This window comes from Nannospalax galili, unplaced genomic scaffold (genome assembly GCF_000622305.1).
Source record: "Nannospalax galili isolate Female #2095 unplaced genomic scaffold, S.galili_v1.0 scaffold323, whole genome shotgun sequence".
Lineage (NCBI taxonomy): Eukaryota > Metazoa > Chordata > Mammalia > Rodentia > Spalacidae > Nannospalax > Nannospalax galili.
This window is the reverse complement of record NW_008350329.1, coordinates 1,119,207-1,138,419: the sequence shown is the minus strand read 5'-3', so window position 1 is coordinate 1,138,419 and position 19,213 is coordinate 1,119,207. Positions and strand designations below refer to the sequence as shown.

The following is a 19,213-nucleotide window of genomic DNA, read 5'->3' as shown; positions in this document are numbered from 1 at the left end:
AGCCTCTGAGCCTTAGAAGACCCACAGTTAGGTACCCTCCTCACCTTTGTGGGCATGCTGGAAGGGGGACAGGGTGCTGCCACCAGAGGTGCTGGGGGAGTGGGCAGAAGCCCCTGAAGTGGTTCCCATACCTGCAAGGAGAACACACACTCTCAGTGATCTGGCAAAGCGTCACCTTCAAAGGCTGGAAAATAAGATGCCACAGTGAAAGGAATCAATCTGGAGTTCTAGACCACATTGCAGGGAGTGGGGCAGGGAGGAAATAGTTTTATTTCTTAGTGTGTTTAATTATCCCCAAAGAGTATTCTGACATCTTGGGGTTCTTTTAAAATTTATGTTTATATGTGTGGCCTGCTTATCTATATGTGTACCACATGTGTGCAGGTAGCCTTAGAGGCCAGAAGAGGGTATCAGATCTCCTGGAGCTGGAGTTACATGTGGTTGTGTGCTGTCCAATATGGGTGCTGGGAACTGACCACTGGTCTACTGCAAGAGCAGCAAGCACTCGTAATCACTGAACCATCTCTCCAGCCCCACAGGGGTTCTTGGTCTACAAATAAAAAGACAACTCTGTCTCCCTGACTACAAACCAAGGCAGACTGTGTGCATTCTGTCAGGACAAGGACAACATGTGTTGATGAAAGTACTATTAGGGGAAATAATACTTGATTAAGTTTTTCAATTACAAAGAGCAGAAACATGTTCTTAATACCTTTTCTAGTCATAAAAGTAATACGCCTTCATTATTAAAAATCTGGAAGAATTAAAACTTGAAGAAGAGCCCACTGGAGTCTCACTATAGTACTGTTGATCTGGTGTACTGCCTTCTAGGATTTTCCCAAGATTTTTGTTGTGATGGTTTTGTGGTGCTGGATGAGCACTTACCATTGCACTACACTGTCAGCCTAAGATGAGATTTTAAAATAATTAGGACCAACCCATTCAAGAATAGGGATGTGCCCTGCCCTCCCTCCAAGCTATGGCTGATGGAAGTGTCATCTAGCAGGGGGGAAAATGAAGCTGATTTTGCTAAGGCCACAGAAAAGACGATGTTCTGGTAAGTAATCTTCCTTAGGCCAAACATAAGTTTTGTGATTGGTAAAAACAATGGGTTATTCTGTAGCTCAGTAGACATGAGGTTCTGAGTGTGGCCCCCAGCCCTGGAGTAGGAGGAGTCATATTTCAAATGAGTTTTCTTTCCTTTCTCTTTCTCTTTTACTTTTGCTGGTTATTAGTTCTGGAGGGGTTCACACAGTATGTCTGTGCCTCTGAAAAGCAGCTATGAGCCCAGACACTGCCACCAGCCTCCCTGAGGTCTGTAGTTATAGCCTTCCCACCTAGCTCAGCCCAGCCAAGAAAATAGGCCTGGAGGCTATACCAAGTCAGCTCACAGCACTATGGGGCTTTTATGAGGAGTAAGCCTCCCCAGCTGGGGCAGTCCTGTAGCAGAAAGTTCTGGGAGAAGCACAGGTCTACCGTGTTGAAGCCTCCTGCTACCTGGCTTAGGCCACCCCAGGAGAGACCCTGTAGAAGCAGGAAGTACTGTTGAGACGTCTGACAGTGCTGATAAGTGTACACCATATGGAAAGGGGCCAGACACCTCTCATCTCAGGCCTTACACCTTGTCAACAAGTAGAAAACTGGGCAAATGGGCAGTGTGGAGGTATGAGAGGGCATGGCAGGCTGTGGGCAGGCTGGGATGAAGGTCTGTGCTTTGGTAAGGTCTGAAGGTGTTCAGAGGACACCTTGTCCGTCATTGTTAGACAGAAATTGAACCACGGCCAGGAGGACTGTCATTAGTCTGGGGACGGCCAGATGCTTCCTTTCCAGTTTCTGAAGGACACTGGAAACTTTTTTGTGTGTTTTGGACTCCAAACTTAAGTTCTACTTTTAAACTTTAGCCTCTGAGCTGGACCTCAGAATCAGTGTTCTATTAGGGAGGAATTGGTGAGGGAATACCCCAACTGAGAGGTTCTTGCCTAAATAGCCACAAGCTCCTTTCAAGTGAAAGAGATGGAGGCTGTGCCCTCTTCTGCTCACAGACCCCAACCAGGCCCTTTGCAAGCTGATAGCAGCTCCAGCCAGCTAGGGCAAGCTCCAGGGTCCTGCTGTTTGTACTGTGCTAGGAAACAGCCCATCACCTGTCATCAGGTGGAGTGTCCTGGCCCAGCTTTGAGCAAAATCTAATTTCCTTTCTCTAAAGAAAATAGGACATTGAAAAGAAGCTGATCTGTTGGTTTGGTAAGGGGCTCAAGTGAGCTTAAGATGTGTGGGCAGAGGAAAAAAAATATAGCCATGAGCTATGTCTATGGATGCCAGTAATCTTTGTTTCTTCTTGTCCCCTCTTGTTGGGGCTTGCAGGCCAAGGCAGTGACAGGGGATGGGGCACACATATCCCTAGGCCTATGATCTAGAAAAGAAACAATGAAAGTAGAGTGGTGAGCAAACATTTATGAAATGCCCCTGAGCACAGGAGGCCTCGTTATGTGACATTGCCAAACATTGGTGCAGGCTACTACTTGTTAAAGACATCTTCCAGAGCTGTGGATGCCACCTGCTTGGGCCACCTGTGCCTTGACCTGATGTAGTGGACATTTCTCAAACTGAACTCCAGTTGACATCAGTGGAGTGCCCAGACTCCATTGGCCACAGGGGTGGCCAGGCACTCCCCAGCCAGCGATACTCTGCTGTATATATCTGAGCAGAAGGGAGGTGGGGATCATGGGCAGGAGGGTGGACCACACTTTTTACAATGTCTCCAAGCCAGGGCTGGCACTGAACACCTGTAGCCACCCCCTCAGCTAAACTTGGAAGCACTCTTCAGGTCCCCATTATCTCCATCCCACCCTTTGTGCTAAATGGGAAGAATGTTTCTCCTTATGAGTTTCTTAGGGTGGTCAACTCTGGATCCATGTTTGCTTCCACATGGACCCTGACTTTGAATGAGAAAGACTGAAATGTTTGATAAAAGTTGGAAAACTGGCGTTCCAGAAATTGGGCAGAGATTTCCACTCAAGGTCTATTACAAGATAACGCAGCAGGGATGGATGTGCTTAACTCACTGTGAGAGTCCAAACTGGCTGCAGAGGCTCAGCTCACCTTCCTCAGGGACTTAGAAAACTGTGAGCACAAGACTTAGTGGCATTATACCTCTGTTCAAAGAGATGATAGGATAGAAGGGGCCTTTGAAGTTGTTAATCCACACAATTTATAAATGTGTCAGTATGCATTAGAGGCTGGTTAGGATTCTCTATAGAGGGTAAATGTTTGGATTTTAAAGAGTGGTTTGGTTCTTACAGTTGTCAAGGCGGTGCCCTGCAGCCCTGGCATTGGCCACACACACCCTGGTGGTGAATCCCGGAGTGACAAGTAGACCTGTCAGGTCCTTATTAGCTGTAGAAAGTGAGGGGGATGTGTGCTTGCTAGAATGCAGCAGTGCATTCTGTCAAACCCTGTATGTACTAGTACACTGAGCCCTTAACTCAGAGTGAAGAATGACAACTTGGTTCATCAAGGCCCAGGAAAGTCAAATCTACCCTCCAGAAAAAGGTGCTCATGACCACTGACCATGGGCTCAGGGAGGGCAGGGCCTGCAGCAGCCTTATGCCATCAGCCAGTGATTTCCGAATCCTGACAAAAGTACAGCCAAGTCCCCGACTTTTCTGGGATAGGCTGTGGATGGCAATGCTGTGAGTTTGGGTCTCCTGTTTTCCAGTCACAGTGCATCCGGGGTAACATGGCCTCCAAATTGAGACCAAGGTAGAATAGATACAGAATGGCATTGTTTCATGTCCTTAGGGAGGCCTGGACCAGCAGTGCTCTGTCCACCACCTGTCACACACAAGGCCTTGCAGACCAGACAGAGAAGCCTGGAGACTGGATCCAGAGGACTCCAGTTGGAGATAACCGGCTCCCAGCCAGAATTGAAGGTTTTCTTGCTAGACTATAAAAACCTACAGTGAAGCCTTCCTGGAGCTCATTGTCTGTTAAGCAATGAAAGGGTGGAAGGACGGAGGGAGTGTGCTAACTTTTCAAATCTCCAGGAGTCAGGGATTTGCTTGCTTTCCTCATGTTGGATGGAGATGGAGGCTCATGAAGATGCATTGAATTTACATAGAGTCCCTGACAGAAGACACATTAGCAATGGCAAATGACTTCATCACAGGTCAGGCTGCCAGCCAGGAGCCCCAGGGCCTCCTCTAATGTGTGAATTAATTGGCAGATGATGGGTAGGAAGTTCAATTTTAAAGACATGCAAATCTATTCCAAAGGCCAGGCTATTTGGAATGAAGGGAATGGCCCTGTATACCTGGCTTCCCTAATCCCTAGCATCCCTGCCCCCAGGAATCTGCCCAGAAGTGTGTCATTATCTTCCTGGGCCTGGCCAGAAGATAGGAGTGAATATGCGCTCCCATTCCTGTCCTTCAGTCTTTTAATGACAAAGTTCCTATTCCATAAGTTGGGGGTGGATGGGCCTTGTAGGGAGCAAGGACAGGTGGGTTCCAAGTCAGTTCCTCCTCCTCTAGGGAAAGAGCTGCAGGATAGGTGTGAGGCCAGCCTCCTCCCAGCAGTCTGTCATCAAACCTACATTCAGCAGGTTTGGGTGGTTTTAAAACACATTTTAAATGTATTTGACAGTAAAGATGTAGGTCAACGGTCCCATCTCCAGAATGTCACTGCCTTTGTTAGACCAGGACACAAGTCCTAGAAACAACAGGTTAAGAGTCCTCTGAAATAGAGGGACATGATTTTTCTTTATAAATGAAATACCATAAGAAGATCAGAGAAGAAACAGACCAAGGAGGGATTGTAAACTCATGAGACAGATGGTTTATATATGCCTTTTAGAAGCAATTCCTTTACTTGATTACTTCTGATTATTTGTCTAGCACTTTATAGTACTTTCAAAGTATCTTTCATCTGTGATCTTATTGGCTTTCCTAATGGTTACATAAGATGAATACGTCAGGTCTTAGAATCTCCACCAGACAGATAATTAAACTAAGAGACTTTTTCAAGGTGCTAGTATCTGACTTGTAAGACAGCTTTGGTGAACTGACTGAATGCTCATCCACAGCAAAGCCTATATCTGGTTTATACCTTTACTGTGTTGATCTCTCTCTCTCTCTCTCTCTCTCTTTTTAAGGTTTTATTTGTGTGTGTGTGTGTGTTTCTGCCTACAAGAGACCAGAAGAGGGCATTGAATTCCCTGGAGCTGGGTGGTTGTGAGCTGCCTGAGGTTGGTACTGGGAACCAAATCTAAATCCTCTTCAAGAGCAGCAAGTACTCTTAATGGCTGAGTTGTCCCTCTAGCCCCCAAATCTGTTGATCTTCTCTAAGTGTTGGATTTGGCTTCTTTCAATACCTTTTGAGTAAAGGACACCAGTGCTGGACAAATGGGGTTCTGTTGCAGAGGCAAAGTACTCACATTCCTTGGTGTTGGGGGGCGCGAGGAGGCAGGAGTAGCAGACCATGCCGTAGATGTTCCTGGGTCTGTTTTCTAGCATGTAGTAGCTACAGGAGGCAAGATAAAACAAACAAAAGACAGATGAGTGGAAGACACCACACAGGCATAACCCAGATTGCCCCAAGTTATGGCTGAAGCCAGGCATGTGATAACCCATGGGAACGGAGGACCTGAGGAGCCAGCTGCTCTCTGGGCTCCCTGAGTTCCTTGGGGTCCAGAGTCTCCCCAGCCTGGCCCTCCTGCAGGAGGGTATTTAGCATGTCCTGAAATGGAACTTTTTTTTTCTCTAGTACTAGGCTGATTTGGGTCTGTCTTCTAATACCCTCCTCTCTCTATTCCTTTCTGGGGTGTTTATCTAGTATGTGTGCAATCACCATCTTCATCAACACCCTTCAGCAGAAGTATCGGGCCCTGCGTCTCTCACTAAGCAGAGGTCACCCTTCTCAGAGCCCATAGCCTGGTGGGGTTGTTGGCACAAGTGCCTGTGTGTTTGGGATCCCTCAAATTCCTGAGTGAGTGGTGGAGTACCAGAGACAGAAAGCAACTGCACTGGTGGCCGGATAGATCAGTGCAGATGGCCTTGAAGATGACCTGAAATGCAACTAGTCCCAACAGTAATTGCCCTTGGCCAAAGACGCCTATGTAACTATGAGAGTTGAGTCTGCAGTTAAATTCAAAAAGGATGAATCACTCACAAGTAACACTGCTACAAGTCCTGTACTCCAAATGATGCTCCTGTACTACAACATCCACAACATCCATTAAGAGATCCAGCCCTCAGGAATCTGCAACTCCCCTCCCATAGCACAGCCTCCTGTGGGCATCATCTTCCCTTTGTCACTTTGGCTTCTATCTTGGTGTGAGCCATTTTCCATCAACACACATCCCATGGTGATCATGTAGCCATTTATCACATTATGAGAAGTCAAAGTGAGCTGGTGTCAGTGCTTCCCCTTATAATTCAAGAGATGCAAATCCTTCTCTGCTATTGGAGCGGTCTGTGGTTGTTTTCTAATCTCTTTCTTATTAGCTGTGTACCACGAAGGCTCCACTGATGGCTGTGGGTGGTAAGCAGCAGGTTGGTGCAGGAGGGCCAGGCTGGGGAGGCTCTGGACCCCAGCCTGCCTCAGCTTGGACCATTACCAGTAACATTAGGGTTGTAATTGCTTGCCCTTCCACAAAGTCTTTTATCCTCAGATCCTTGTGTATCTTGTAAACATTAATTAACCAATCTCAAAAACACCCCTCAGAGAAGCCACAACAGTTAGTTTTACTGTTAAGCCTTCTGGAAAAAGCTCAAACACACCCTTTGGCCCCTCAGTGAAGCAGGGAGCCACATAAGAACATGATGGTAGATCTTTCCAGCAGAGGGCACCTGTCTGGTGCTTCTTGCTAGGCAACGCAACCTGCAGCTTTCTACCACCCAGGTCCTATATGCCTCTTCTGGGAGACACCTCAGGCTACAACCTTCTCTTCCTCTCACCTCTACCTACACACCATTCTTTCTCCTGTCCTATCATGACCAGGTGCTGGAAGCCAATGAGGGTAAGCCTTGTTCATAACTGAGATCTTCATACCTCTTGCTAGGTACTGAGGAAGCTAAGTTGTTGGTAAATATTGGTTGGACAAGTTAATGAATTATATCACATTCTGGTCAGTGCAAGTTCCAAGTACTGAGATGGAAAGAAACTCCAAAGATGTTTTGAGATGTCTCTTCCTTTTTAAAACAGAAGAACCACAGACTTACCTGCCCCGTTTACATGTGAGTCATGGGCTCTGTCACACTCTGAAGCTCCAGAGTCACACTCATACAAGATGTGTGGAACACCTGGGGTTTAGAACCTGCTACTTACTGAAGACCCTGAGTGTTCAGCACCTAGACAGGGGCTGTTCAGGGTTTGCATCTATGGTGAGGTAGCCTATTCTTGTCATGGAGACAGACATGGCGCTACAGGCTGACTACTCCCAGCCGGACATGGGGCTCTGAACGCTTGTAGCGCCATGCTTCTACCCTGGCCCTGATTGTACATTTGGACCAAGTTGTGCAAAGTAACAGTGAAGGAGCAATATTGAAAGGCTATAAGAATTTTAAAATGGGTTGGCTCCAGGAGACTGTTAGGAAGTCACATGGCCTACTGGCATGAGTGTCAGTTGTTCCCAGATAAGAAGAACCACCTTTTTCTAGCATGTATTGTTTAAAGAACATTACATGTGTGTATGTGCTTTGTTATGTACGTGTTCCCATGGGTGTTGTGTGTGAAGATGGATGTGTATTTATGTATACGCAAGTGTGGAGGCCAGAAATCTATGTCGGGTATCTTCCTTGATTGGTCTCCACCTTATTCTTTTAGACACAGTCTCTCACTGAACCTGGACCTCGTTGATTCAACAAGGCTGGTTAGACAATAAACTTCAAGGATCCTCCTGCCTTTATGCCCCCGGTGCTGGGGTTCTAGATGTATGCTACCACTCTGGCTTTTACACGGGTGCTGGAGATCTGAATTTGAGTCCTCATGTTTTCCCAGAAGGCATGGACTGAGCAAGCTTCCCAGCCTAGGGAACACTTTAAAATGTTGTTTTACTTTCAGGACTAACTTAAACTCCTCATGGTAAAGCCTACATCTGTAGTTCATGCAGAGCTAGATAGGAAATGAAAACACTGGTCTGTCATCTGGTGTCTGACAGCTTCTTCGATCTGAAGTAGAGTGTTCATTCAGGAATCTGTTGCCCAGCCAGTGCCAAGATCATTTGCCTTTCAGTAAAGATGTGATTTCCTACTCTTTCCATTTTGATTTTCCCTACAGATGCTCTAGATTCACCATAGGGTTGTGTCCTGCCTGATACGTTCATTGTAAGTTAAAGATGCTGTTATACAGAAAATACATTCAGTGCATACAGCCGGCCCCACACCCTAGCTAGTGGAGTTGCCTCCAACATGCTCAGAACGTACACACATTCGCTTGCAACTGGGCTGTATCATCTACCATAGAGCCTACTTCACAATACAGTGCTGGCTCCCTCACGCAGTTCTGCCCTGAAAGTGAAAGACAGAATGGTTACATGGGGGGGAGCGTACCATTAACTGCAGGTTAACACATGCTGAACTATAGTTTCTACTTACTGAGTTTAACACAATAAGTAGAAAAATGCTAAGTTGAACCATTGTAAGTTGGGGACTACCTGAAGTTTTCTTTCCTTTTCTCTCCTGGCTAAGTCTAGCCCAGGGCAAAATTCAGTTTAAACAGGAACTGTAGAGTCTTCTATCTAGAGATTGACTTCCTCTAAGACAACAGAATTTGATTGCTCCTACAGATTCACTTTTCCTGGGACCACAAGCTTGCAGTGGATGTTCTGGGTCAGGAGATGCTCATTCCCTCCGACTTGTTGGCTTATAGAGCCAGGCCTTGAGTCCTTCCCCTTCCCAGTTGCAGGCTGTGCTGAGCCTTCTGTGTGAAGGGAGCAGCTGGTGTAGAGCAGCTGGGCTGCAGAACGTTCCCAGGGGCAGGCGATGCCAATGTGGGGAGGTTATGAAATCTGACCCCTTCCCTCTTCCTGGTCCTTGCCTTCTGTTGTTCCTCCCACACATATCTTTCCCAATAAGAAAGCCCCATGTCCTGCTATTGTTTAGCCAGAGTCTGGGGCACATGTGGCTGCAAAGCTGAGAATGGGAGACAGCACCTGACAAACCACCGGGAAGGCGGGGGTGGGGGGGTGGGGGGCAAGGTGGCTTTAGGGCAGCCTTGGAAAGACAAACACCAGGTAATCTGCATCCCGGCCCCAAACCACAAGGGTTCAGAAATGAAACAGCCTTTCATGGAGCTGATCATACCAGCCTGCCGAAATGCCCATGGTCCTCTGTGACAGCATGAGAGCCTCATTTTGTTCTGTAAATCCAGAGTATGCAACAGGAAGTAGGAGCCCTTTGGGGTCCTGCCCCATAGGGCTTGAGCTTGAGGAAGGTAGTAGTTCCTAAGAGAGCCTTGGGGAGGTAAAGTGGGAGCCTTCTAGTTTGTGCCCTCAAATATCTGATTTAAGCAGATATATTTCACTACAAGTCAAATAGGGGACTGACTACCCAGTTTTCACATCCTTAGAGTGATCTGCAGAATGCTGAGATGGTGAGGACTTGTGTCCCTCCCTGGCTTAGGGGGTGCGGCAACCTTGCTCTGTCCTGGGTGCTGAAGATAAAATTACTGTTCAGGGATGGAAGTACTCAAGACTTCCAAGCTTTCAGAACACATGGCAGCCTCGCCACTAGTTCTGTCACAGCTGTGTGAAGCCTTCTAGAGCTGGAGGGCTCACTACCATTATAAAACTTCTTTAGGGGGTTGGGCAATTTCTGGTAAATATTGAGACCAGGAAAATTCTCTTCATGGCTCTTCAGTCAGCTCTAAGTGCTGGCTGGCACCTGTCTTTGAGCAGTGCACTCACCACATGTCCCCAGCTAGAGTCTCTGTGGCTCTAAGTGATAGTGAAACAAGCTGTGCCATGTAAACAGTCACTGCCCCTTTAAGTTCATCTGGAACAAAATGGCAACTGATTCTGCGGACTATTAATGTGGCACAGCCACAGGGCTCACCTCTAGCCAGGTGAGAGCTAGGGTGTATGGGCTGAGGAGCTTTATAATGCACTGGCCCATCCTCCCTGCTTGGTGAAGCTGTCTCATGGGGGCCATCTGGACCAATAGCTCTAGCCCCACTAATTACCAGCTTGGGTCTCGTCTTGAGCATCACACCTCTCTGACCATCCATGTGGGAGAGTTTGATGTGGATGTCCTACAGCACCAGATTCTATTTGGCCTCCACCTGCCTCCACATCACCATCAAATCCTTCTTCCTCCTGTACTCCACATCTGAACACCTGATGCCACCATCCACACTGACACAAGGGAGGGTTGAGAGAGGTCAGTGAGCCCTCTTCTGTACCTCTTCCTCATCTTTTGCCTCTGTCTGGCTGCTGTGAAACCCTCAGACTCTTGCAACCCCCAGTGCCCTTGCCTCAGTTCCCAGCACTCCCTACATTGTCCTTGCTCCCTAAGCTCTGGCACTTCTCAACTCAGCCATCTCCCTTGTGACTGTCAAAAGGCTCCTCATGACACCAGCCCTGTTGCATCTTTTCCTGACTTGACATTCGGCATGAAGACTTACATCATTTGCAAGCTGAAGGCCCACATCTTCAGTGCCGATATTCAGAATACTTCCATCTGACTCTGCTTGCTTGCCTTCTCTACAGCTCCTCACCGAGGCCACACACACCTCTAGAAATAAACAGGTCTTGCAGAGAGAGTTCTTTCTCTCCAGAGGGAGCCTAATGGGTGGGCATACTTTCCCACAGGTACACAGAAGCTCTGTGTTTCTTTGGTGAATCATACATTTAAACCAAGACAAAAAAAAAACCCTGTAAAGCCAATGAGTAAATGAGCCAATCGAGATAGAATTCTAGGAAGTGTGTGAACTATCACAGACTAATTATAGCTGTCTACCCTCAACTTCTCTGAATTTCTCTCACTCACAGGCAAGCTCAGGGTCTACACTGAGCGTTCCCTTGATGTGCTTGTATAGTTAGGTGGGGAAGCACTGGTGCTGGTTCTAACAACACATTAACTATAACAATTGAACCAAAGCTATCCAGAGAGAAAATTTATTTTTATCATCTTTTTGAAGTTAATAGTCTAGTATCCTCCTGTTTACAGCTCCCTGCTTTTTGTGAAGAGGTTTTTTTTTTTTGAAGGATAAGATTACACGGTGAGGTTCTACTGCTTTATGAATTTGTTTGACAAATATTTTTGGATCATACTTTGTATTAGAGACCTTGACATGGGTTTCCCTGCAAATATTTGGATATCTGAGTCTGTGGCTCAGGAGGCGACCTGAACTGAAGGCAGAACATTGCATACTGGGGGTGGGACATGGTTGCCAGCAAATAGATGATGGATGGCATGAAAAAAAAATGCTTTCCGTAACAAAACTGAACTAAGGGAGCGTATGTGTATTTGTGTGTGACAGACATGTCTTCTCATTGTGAAGAGTAAATTCACACTGTTAGGTTGGAGGGACTTTCTGACTTTGTATACTTCCTTCTTTTTACAAAGTAGTGCTCGGTGCTTTCTTCTGTGTCATTTCTATCTTCTTCCTCCTACTTACATCAGTGAACCTGCGAACCAATGTATGTATAAGCATGGTGTCAAGTGTAGTAAGCTATTCAAAGATACCTCTGCACCATGATCACTGCCATGACATCCATTGCCTCTACCCACTCTCATCACTTCTGGCATTAGATCCACAACCTCACCTGCCTCATCACGGCCATAAGCACCATGTGGTCAACCACCACCATCACCTCCACCATCTCTGCCAGCTCCTTCACCTAAACCTGTATCATCACATCACTACCACCATTACTTTTGTCTGCTTCCAATTGCAAACATTCTATCTTGTCACCACTAGAGGGAGGCAGCAGCAACCACCAAAGCTTGGTCTTTATTGGGTGTCAAGGTAGGAATTTTCTAATTCCCGGCCAAATTTCCTATTCTATCTAGAAAACAGAAAAGTTTTATCTTTTTGCCTTTCAGGTCAATTATATTTAATTTTGCTTTTCTTTGGGAGACTTGATACAAAACTCAGCTATGGTAGGAGTGCAGGCATACAAGACTCAAATTTCTTTATTAGTATCTTTCACCCCCAGGCTGGTCTTGAACTTGTTTCCTCCTGCCTCTGCCTCTGCAGTATAGCCTACTGACACGTTCCTCCACAACTTGCCCAGAATATTAAAACTACTAAAAATAATACTTTCTTGCAGAATGCTATGATTTTTTTCCCCCTTCAAAATGTCTCACCTGCATTGTTTCATTGTAAGTCGTTTCTTTTACATAGGGGATTAGGCTATACTATGATGATTTTTTGCCCACATAGTAGGTGCCTACCTATCCACGAGAGGCGACAGGACTCACCATCTTGCTGTTGTTCCCAATAGAAGGGGACAACAGGTGGGCATGACACTTTGTGAAGATCTGTGGTACCTGTGGACTTCTGCTCACAATGTCTTTGCCCCTCACTGAGCAGGAGTCAGTCCAGCACACCCCACACTTACCCAGGGAGGCACGGACCACACTCGGCGTCATTCTCCATATCCCCTGGCGTCAGCACAGTGGCCCGGAAGAAGCCCTCACAGTCCTTGTGGCGCCTGCATATCTGGTAACCTCCTTTGGAAAACTTCTCTGCTGGGCAGGGCACACAGCCATAGTCCTCGTCTTTGGTGCCGTATCCACAGGACTAGCCGGGGGTGGGGGTGGGGGTGCAGTGAGAAGATGAGAGAGCAGGAAGTGACCACAGCTGGCCTGCACAGTGGCACGCTGGCTGCTTCCAGAAGCTACTCTTTCGGGGTCTAACATCATAACTGCAAAGCCCCCACTTCTCCAGTTCTGTCTCTGAGCTTGCTCCCCCTAACAGCTGACAGGGGATAGTGACGGGTTCCAGCCTCAGATGCTGCCCTTCCAAGTCCCTGAAATAGATCCACTGGCTTCCTGGCACGTTCTCTGAGAGGGTCAGTCCTGGGAGTCTGACTTTTCTCAGAGCTCTACAAGAACCCCAAATATTGTTGCTCTAGATATAACTCCCGGTGCTTCACAGAGCATGCGCGGCACCTTCTTTCAGCAAGGAGACCCAGCACTCAGAACTGAGGCACCGTTGGTTGGAAAGCCTTTCAGCCACACACTTCCAAATCAGACTGCCTGGCCAGCAGTGCAGAACAGGATGCTCTCTTCAAAAATTCCTAACACCCGAGAAATAGCTGGCAAGTGCTCAGCTGGTGAGTGCGCTGGGCTCAGACAGCTCATGCCACTCAGCCCTGGTGTCTGCTGATCGTAAGTGATCAGTTTGATCTATCTTGGTGATCTCTTGGTCCTCAATGCCAGTTCATCAGACTGGAGCTGTGAGTGCTCCCCCTGCCCTAGCTCATGGGCACACTCTGGTCCTTACCATGTAGGGCTCCTCCCCTGGCCCGCAGGGGGGACACTGGTGGCACAGCCCGGTGGTCTGGTTGTGGTACTCATTCTCACCACAGTTGGATTCCTCTGCTTTGGCTGAGCACATCAGGGACACCTGCCACAGAAGGGATGCTTGGCCTCCATGCTTCTTGAGATGTGTGCTTGCATGGGCAGTGCCCAGAGTGCCCAGGGTTAAGATGCTGGCTAGTGGCTTAATGAGCACCCCAGGGCTGTGGGCATGGCCATCCTTGCCTCCCATCAGCATTCATCCTTAGAACCACTTCCTCCTGACCCTGCTGTCCAAACCCATCCTCTGGTCAAGGCTGCGCCAGGTTCTTTTCCCCCACACAGTCTGCCTTGGATTATCTCAAGGACATGGGGAAGGTGCCCCCTCTCTTGAGCCTCTAGCCAGCTAGGTACCACAAATGCTGGCCTTTTCACCTCACGGTGCCCCCACCCACACTCTCAGGAGGCGCTCTAGAAGGTAGGAATTTCCAGGTCTTTCTCAGTTGTATGTCTATCACACAGGCATTGGTGTGGCTAACACACCACTGACAAGTATTCAGGGACTCTTCTATCTACAAGCTCTGAGAAGGGAGTGCCAAGTTAACCGTCCAGTTGAGGCTGGAGGCATCATTCTCGTCTGTTAGCTGGGGATGTCTAGGTTTAGGAGGCTAAGGGCAGTCTAAGGTGGCATATCTGGTGAAGGGTGAGGCCTGAAGGGAAACCTCCTGCCCTGCAGGTGCTAGACTAAGGGCACAGTGGGAGCAGGTGCTCTGAGCAACTTACCACCAGGACAGGGAGCCAGGGCATCCACTTGCAGTCCCCCATGTGGGCCATGCTCTCCTGGATGAGCACCTGAAAGACACATTCCATCAGTACCAGGTGGTCCACTCACTGCCTTAATCTTCATTGTGTCCCCGTTGGATAAAGGTACCTTCCAGTAGACAGCATGAGGAATGATACACTCTAAAGAAAAGGCAGACTTTAAGCTAAGTTTCAGACTGGTAATCCTGGGGCCAGTTCAGGTACCTTCACCAGCATTAAAATGTGTCTCAGAAAGAGCCCCCAGAGAAAGGACTGAGCACAAGGGGGCCTGCTGTTAGACCTTAAGCTCAGGGCTAGTGTTTGACATGCTCCCGTGTTTGAAGAATGGTCTTGAACAAGCTCTAACTGAGATGCCCTAGGCTGGTTCTGCTCCAGTGCAACAAGATTCCTGGAGATACTTCTTTATGAGGCCGGAGTCATTCATTAGAGTTGATGAGTTAAGAGAGTATAGGAGTTCAGCCACCTAATTTTACAGTTGAGACAAATGAAGGGCAGAGAAGTTAAATGACTTGGACACAGCTATTTGATGTACAGAGGATGCTATAGGCCAGTGGTTCATGGGCTTTTTGCCAACTACATTAGTGCACTGCTTTCCTGTAGGAGTTTCTGTTCACCTTTTCACTTTATGAACAGGAGTCATGTTTTCAAGTCAAACTATTTTACCTGTGAGTGTGGGTATGAACTACCCTACATGAAGAGAGACAGATGATGTGCTCACATGAACCACTGGACTCTCCTGGTGCCACACTGTGGTCACAGTGTTGACAATAAAGGTAAATTAACGGTAAACAACATACACTCTCTGATTGGTGAGGCATATGAGGAACCTTCCAGAAAGTACTGCTGACTCAGACCTCACATCAAACTGGGGGGAACCTAGCCCCTTTACCCTATATTCTCTTGCTCTTGTGATTGGTCATAAGAAACAATACTTTTCAATAGTACACAGGAAAACACTGGGTTGAGTAGCTCAGAGCAGACCATGGCACCTAGAAATCACTGCCTCCCTCTGACTCCCCCCTTTCCTTTCTTCTTTCCTTCCTAATTGCAAGACTTTAGCCCTATAATATCCCATGGACATTGAGAAAATAGTCAAAGGATTGTGTATTGAAAATAAGCTAGAGAAGTCTAGGAGAGCTGAGTAAGTTGGTGGGCTCAAGGAGTCCTTGAGCATTTCGATATACAGCATCTACTTTTCTAACCTCCACAGACTTAAGGCCCCACTTGCTGAGAGTTCTGGAATTAGAATGCACACTTAGGAGAAGCACTCAAAGCATAAACATGTATAGAGGCTGGTGGGGTCCCTATCTGATGAGCTTGGAACCTGTGGCTTTCCAGGACCTGTTTCCTTCCAAGTGCCCCTGTCCAGCCTCCTACTCCCTCCCCATGGAGCAGCAAGTGTCCACACTTCTGTTTAGGGAGGATGAATGAGATCCAGGTAGGGCCCAGAGATGATTATCATAGCAATAAACAAACAAGCAAACAAACAAAATTCTGGTCTCAGTGGTAAAACACTTTCTTAGCATGCTTGAGGACCTGGGTTTGGCATCTGGAACCAGGAAAAGAATCTAAGCATTCAGTTTCCTGGTGCACCATGCAGGGCTCAACTGTCTATTGTTGAGTGACAAAGGCCTCATACAGACTTTCCTCCATGGCTGTGGATGTAAAGCTTTCTATATGCACAGAGAAGGGTCAGAGTGACACCCAATTCACCTTGCAGCAGAGATTTTGTAAGGGAGTAATGGGTATGGAGGTTGCCACAGACCAAGGATTAGAGTGATTGTTTAGTAGTCTTTGTGAATTTTGTGACCAAAAAAAAAAAAAAAAAAAACCACAAAGATATTTCACTTTGGGGAGAAGTGTGTTTCCAAGAGCAGGCTGAGAACATTCTGCAAGATCCCACAGATAATTGGTCAGAGTCACTGGCAAGGCCTGGAGGGACAGGGCCTGGGTCTTCCCTGGGTTCAGCCGCATGGCTCAGATATCTAGAGGTGGCTCTCACAAGGTCAGTTGTATCTGTTGGGTGACCTACTAGAAATGGCCAGGCTTCCAGACTCTCTTGCACCTCAGAACTGCAATGCAAGATGAAAATACCCAGGCTGCCCTTAGTTGTGAACTTGTTGGGTGTTTTCCTTCTGGCAAGGAGCAAGCTGGGGCAGGCAGCAGGGAAAGTAGGGAGACCCAGCAGGGGACGCCTATAGGAAGGGAGGCTGACTACAGCCCCATGGGTGGGGTGGAGTAGGGGCAGTAGAGGTCAGAAAGGGGGCTGCTCCCTCACACACAACCCGGTCCACAGCCCTGACCTTGCTTCAAAACAGTGGGGTGAGCAGAGATGAGTTTCCACAGTGACTGGGTGTTGGAGGTCTTCCAAGAGCCATATTAATGGTTTCTGATTTAATTGACTTCTAATTATAGCAGAGCCGTGGGGGCTTCCCTGAAAAATGGGGAAGGGCTGCTGGGCTTGCGCACCTTGGTGCCAGCCTACAGCATTTATTGAAAAGCTCATTAAAGATGTACTCAATAAAATTAGGGTCAAAAGGGAAACAAATAAACAAGCCAAACAAAAGCCAGCAGCATCTTTAGTGCTGTGCCCAGTTCTCCTAGATGGCAGAAGGGTCTGGGTGGGAAGGGGTAGCTTTCTGGTCAGGGCTCTGTTTCTGAGGATTGAAGGTGCAGCTGGAGATCAGCCCAAACTGGGGGTGGTGGAGTCCAGCTTCTCCCAGCTGTAACCTGCTGTGACTTTGGGGACCCCAAGCTCCCCACAATGACAGGTGCAAGGCCATGGACCAAGGGGAGTTGTCCCCAGCCTGGGAACCTCGTGACTGGGATGGTGATGATGTGGCAGAGGCCATGGCATCTTCCTCCATCTACTTGAAGACAGTGCTGTTGCTTGACTTGTAGAAGTGGTCAGATGGTGAATGACCCAGGCCAGGGTCCTGCAAACTTAACCCCTAGCAATCCACAGGGGCTGTCAACATGCCTCACTGGAGTCCAGCTACACTTGTTGCCTGGTGCCTGCTACCTTCTTCATGGTGCAGCAGAAACCCTGGGGGCAGGCAGGTCAGGTGCGTCCGGAATGTCTGCCGTTGGCCTTGTGCAGGAGAGACTGGCACTGCCTCACTAGCTAACCACTCTACTTCACTGCTGTTCCCTCCTGCACATAGTTTTTAGCTGAAGTGACACACTGACCAACTGTAGTAATCATGATCCAGATTACCCACCAGAGCCTGCTGACAGAGCGGAAGTGACAGACGACATTCCACTGTGCTGGGAGAGGAAGAAACTTCAAATCCTGGTGACCAAGATGTAGGGAGGAAATAGATGCCACAGTATGACCCAATATGCATGTCTACACACACGTGTCACATATGTAACGGAGGCAAAGTTTCACGAGACATGTTATGCTTACTATGAGCAAGGTATTTAGATGCATTCTGTCCTTTTTTCAAAATTCCATTAAAAAACAAAAAAACAAAAAAACAAAAACAAAAAAATCCATGGTCGAAGCCCAGGAAATTGACTTCATGACCTGCTGCCAAGTCTTATTTGTAATCTGTTTTTTGTTCTTGTTGTTTGTTTGTTGAGACAAGGTCTCACTATGTAGCCATGGCTGGCCTGGAGCTCACTGAAATCTGCCTGCTTCTGCCTGTTGGGATTAAAGGTTTATGCCACCACACCCAACTTGATTTGTAGTCTGAAATAGTCTCAGAAGAGGATGTGACTTGAGGAAGAGGCAGCTAGTAGGGGCTGGTAGTGGCCTGACCTGGGGCAGAGGCAGGTTAGGGAGCAACACCCAGACAAGATGGGTGTGGAGTTGCAGAAGTGTCAGAACCAAGGACAGAGTGTCTCAGGTGTGGAACAGAGGCTAAAGGTGACTGGGGAAGCTCGGGGGTGAGGGGTGCAGTAGCCACTGGATGAGACATAGAGGTATGTGAGAACTTTCAAGAAGAGGTGGCCTTGGGCAGCTACTGGAGAGGAGAAAGATCAGATAGGCGGGGTGAGGGCACTAGACTCCTCAGTACTGAGGGGTTCTGGTGGGCTAGTTGGCAGCAGTCTTATAGACTCTGGGGTCAGAGACAGACAGGGCTCCTGTCACAGGAGAAAGACACTGAACACTGAATTATACAGGAATGTAAGCATACTGTCCTAGGCCCTCTCCTCAAACCCAGTGTCCTGACTGGGCAGATAGCCTCTTGAAATGACCTGATTTCTGAGGATGGCTGTTCTTCCTGCCGGCCACTATCACTGGGACAGCCCAGTCTCTGGGGGCTTCATGTTCTTGTAGCCTGTTGGACCACCCTTAAATGTGGAGGGGCTACCTTTTCCCATAGATTTATTTTCTCTGATGAGGCCACGCCTTGGGTACCTCCTGTCCCCAATCTATGGGCCAAGGTCACCTGTCTTCGGTCCTTTTGCATTCTACTTGTGTGATAACTGCATTAGGCATTGGGAAGTGGTTCCTACTGGGGGGCCCTCTTGTCCTCATTGGGCTGGAGTGACTGGAGGGGTGGTTCATGTCTGGATGGGAAAGAGGTGAGGCCTACAGCCAGCCCACCCGGCTCCTTGGCAGTATAGCTCCTCTGTGGAGTGAGGCCAGGTGCTGGCAGCTGTCAGTGTGTGGGAGGCAGCTGCAGGGCAGGCTCCTCTTCCTACTATCCTCCCTGCTCCCCACAGCCTCCCAAGTTCTCTCCTGTAGGAGGAGCCCGAGGGGAGGCTGCTGGTGGCCTCTTCCCTACACTCTAGGATTCTTTGGTCTCCCCAGAAGGCTTCAGTTCTCTCCAACAAAGACAGACCCTTATTCCCACTAGAAACTTGGAGTCATTAAGAGAGCACTCCTATTTGATGTGATTTATGATCCGGTGGGGAGTGCTAATTATTGCTCGATTGTGCAGAAATTGCCGTGTTCTCTTTCTTTTGTTTTTGTAAAATCTCCT

General features: G+C 47.9%; 1 protein-coding gene across 2 annotated transcripts in view; it reads right to left on the bottom strand.

Annotated features, from left to right (window-relative positions):
- The window catches only part of Edar (ectodysplasin A receptor), a 71,885-nt gene that overhangs the window by 10,382 nt on the left and 42,290 nt on the right, over positions 1 to 19,213 (bottom strand). For both annotated transcript variants that reach the window (XM_029570656.1, XM_008847569.3), the window contains exons 2-6: positions 14,241 to 14,309; positions 13,444 to 13,566; positions 12,557 to 12,738; positions 5,429 to 5,514; positions 45 to 131 (exon numbers count right to left, since the gene is read on the bottom strand). In XM_029570656.1, coding sequence (XP_029426516.1) covers positions 45 to 131; positions 5,429 to 5,514; positions 12,557 to 12,738; positions 13,444 to 13,566; positions 14,241 to 14,291 — 529 coding nt within the window. In that variant the 5' untranslated portion in view covers positions 14,292 to 14,309. The remainder of the gene's footprint in view (positions 1 to 44; positions 132 to 5,428; positions 5,515 to 12,556; positions 12,739 to 13,443; positions 13,567 to 14,240; positions 14,310 to 19,213) is intronic.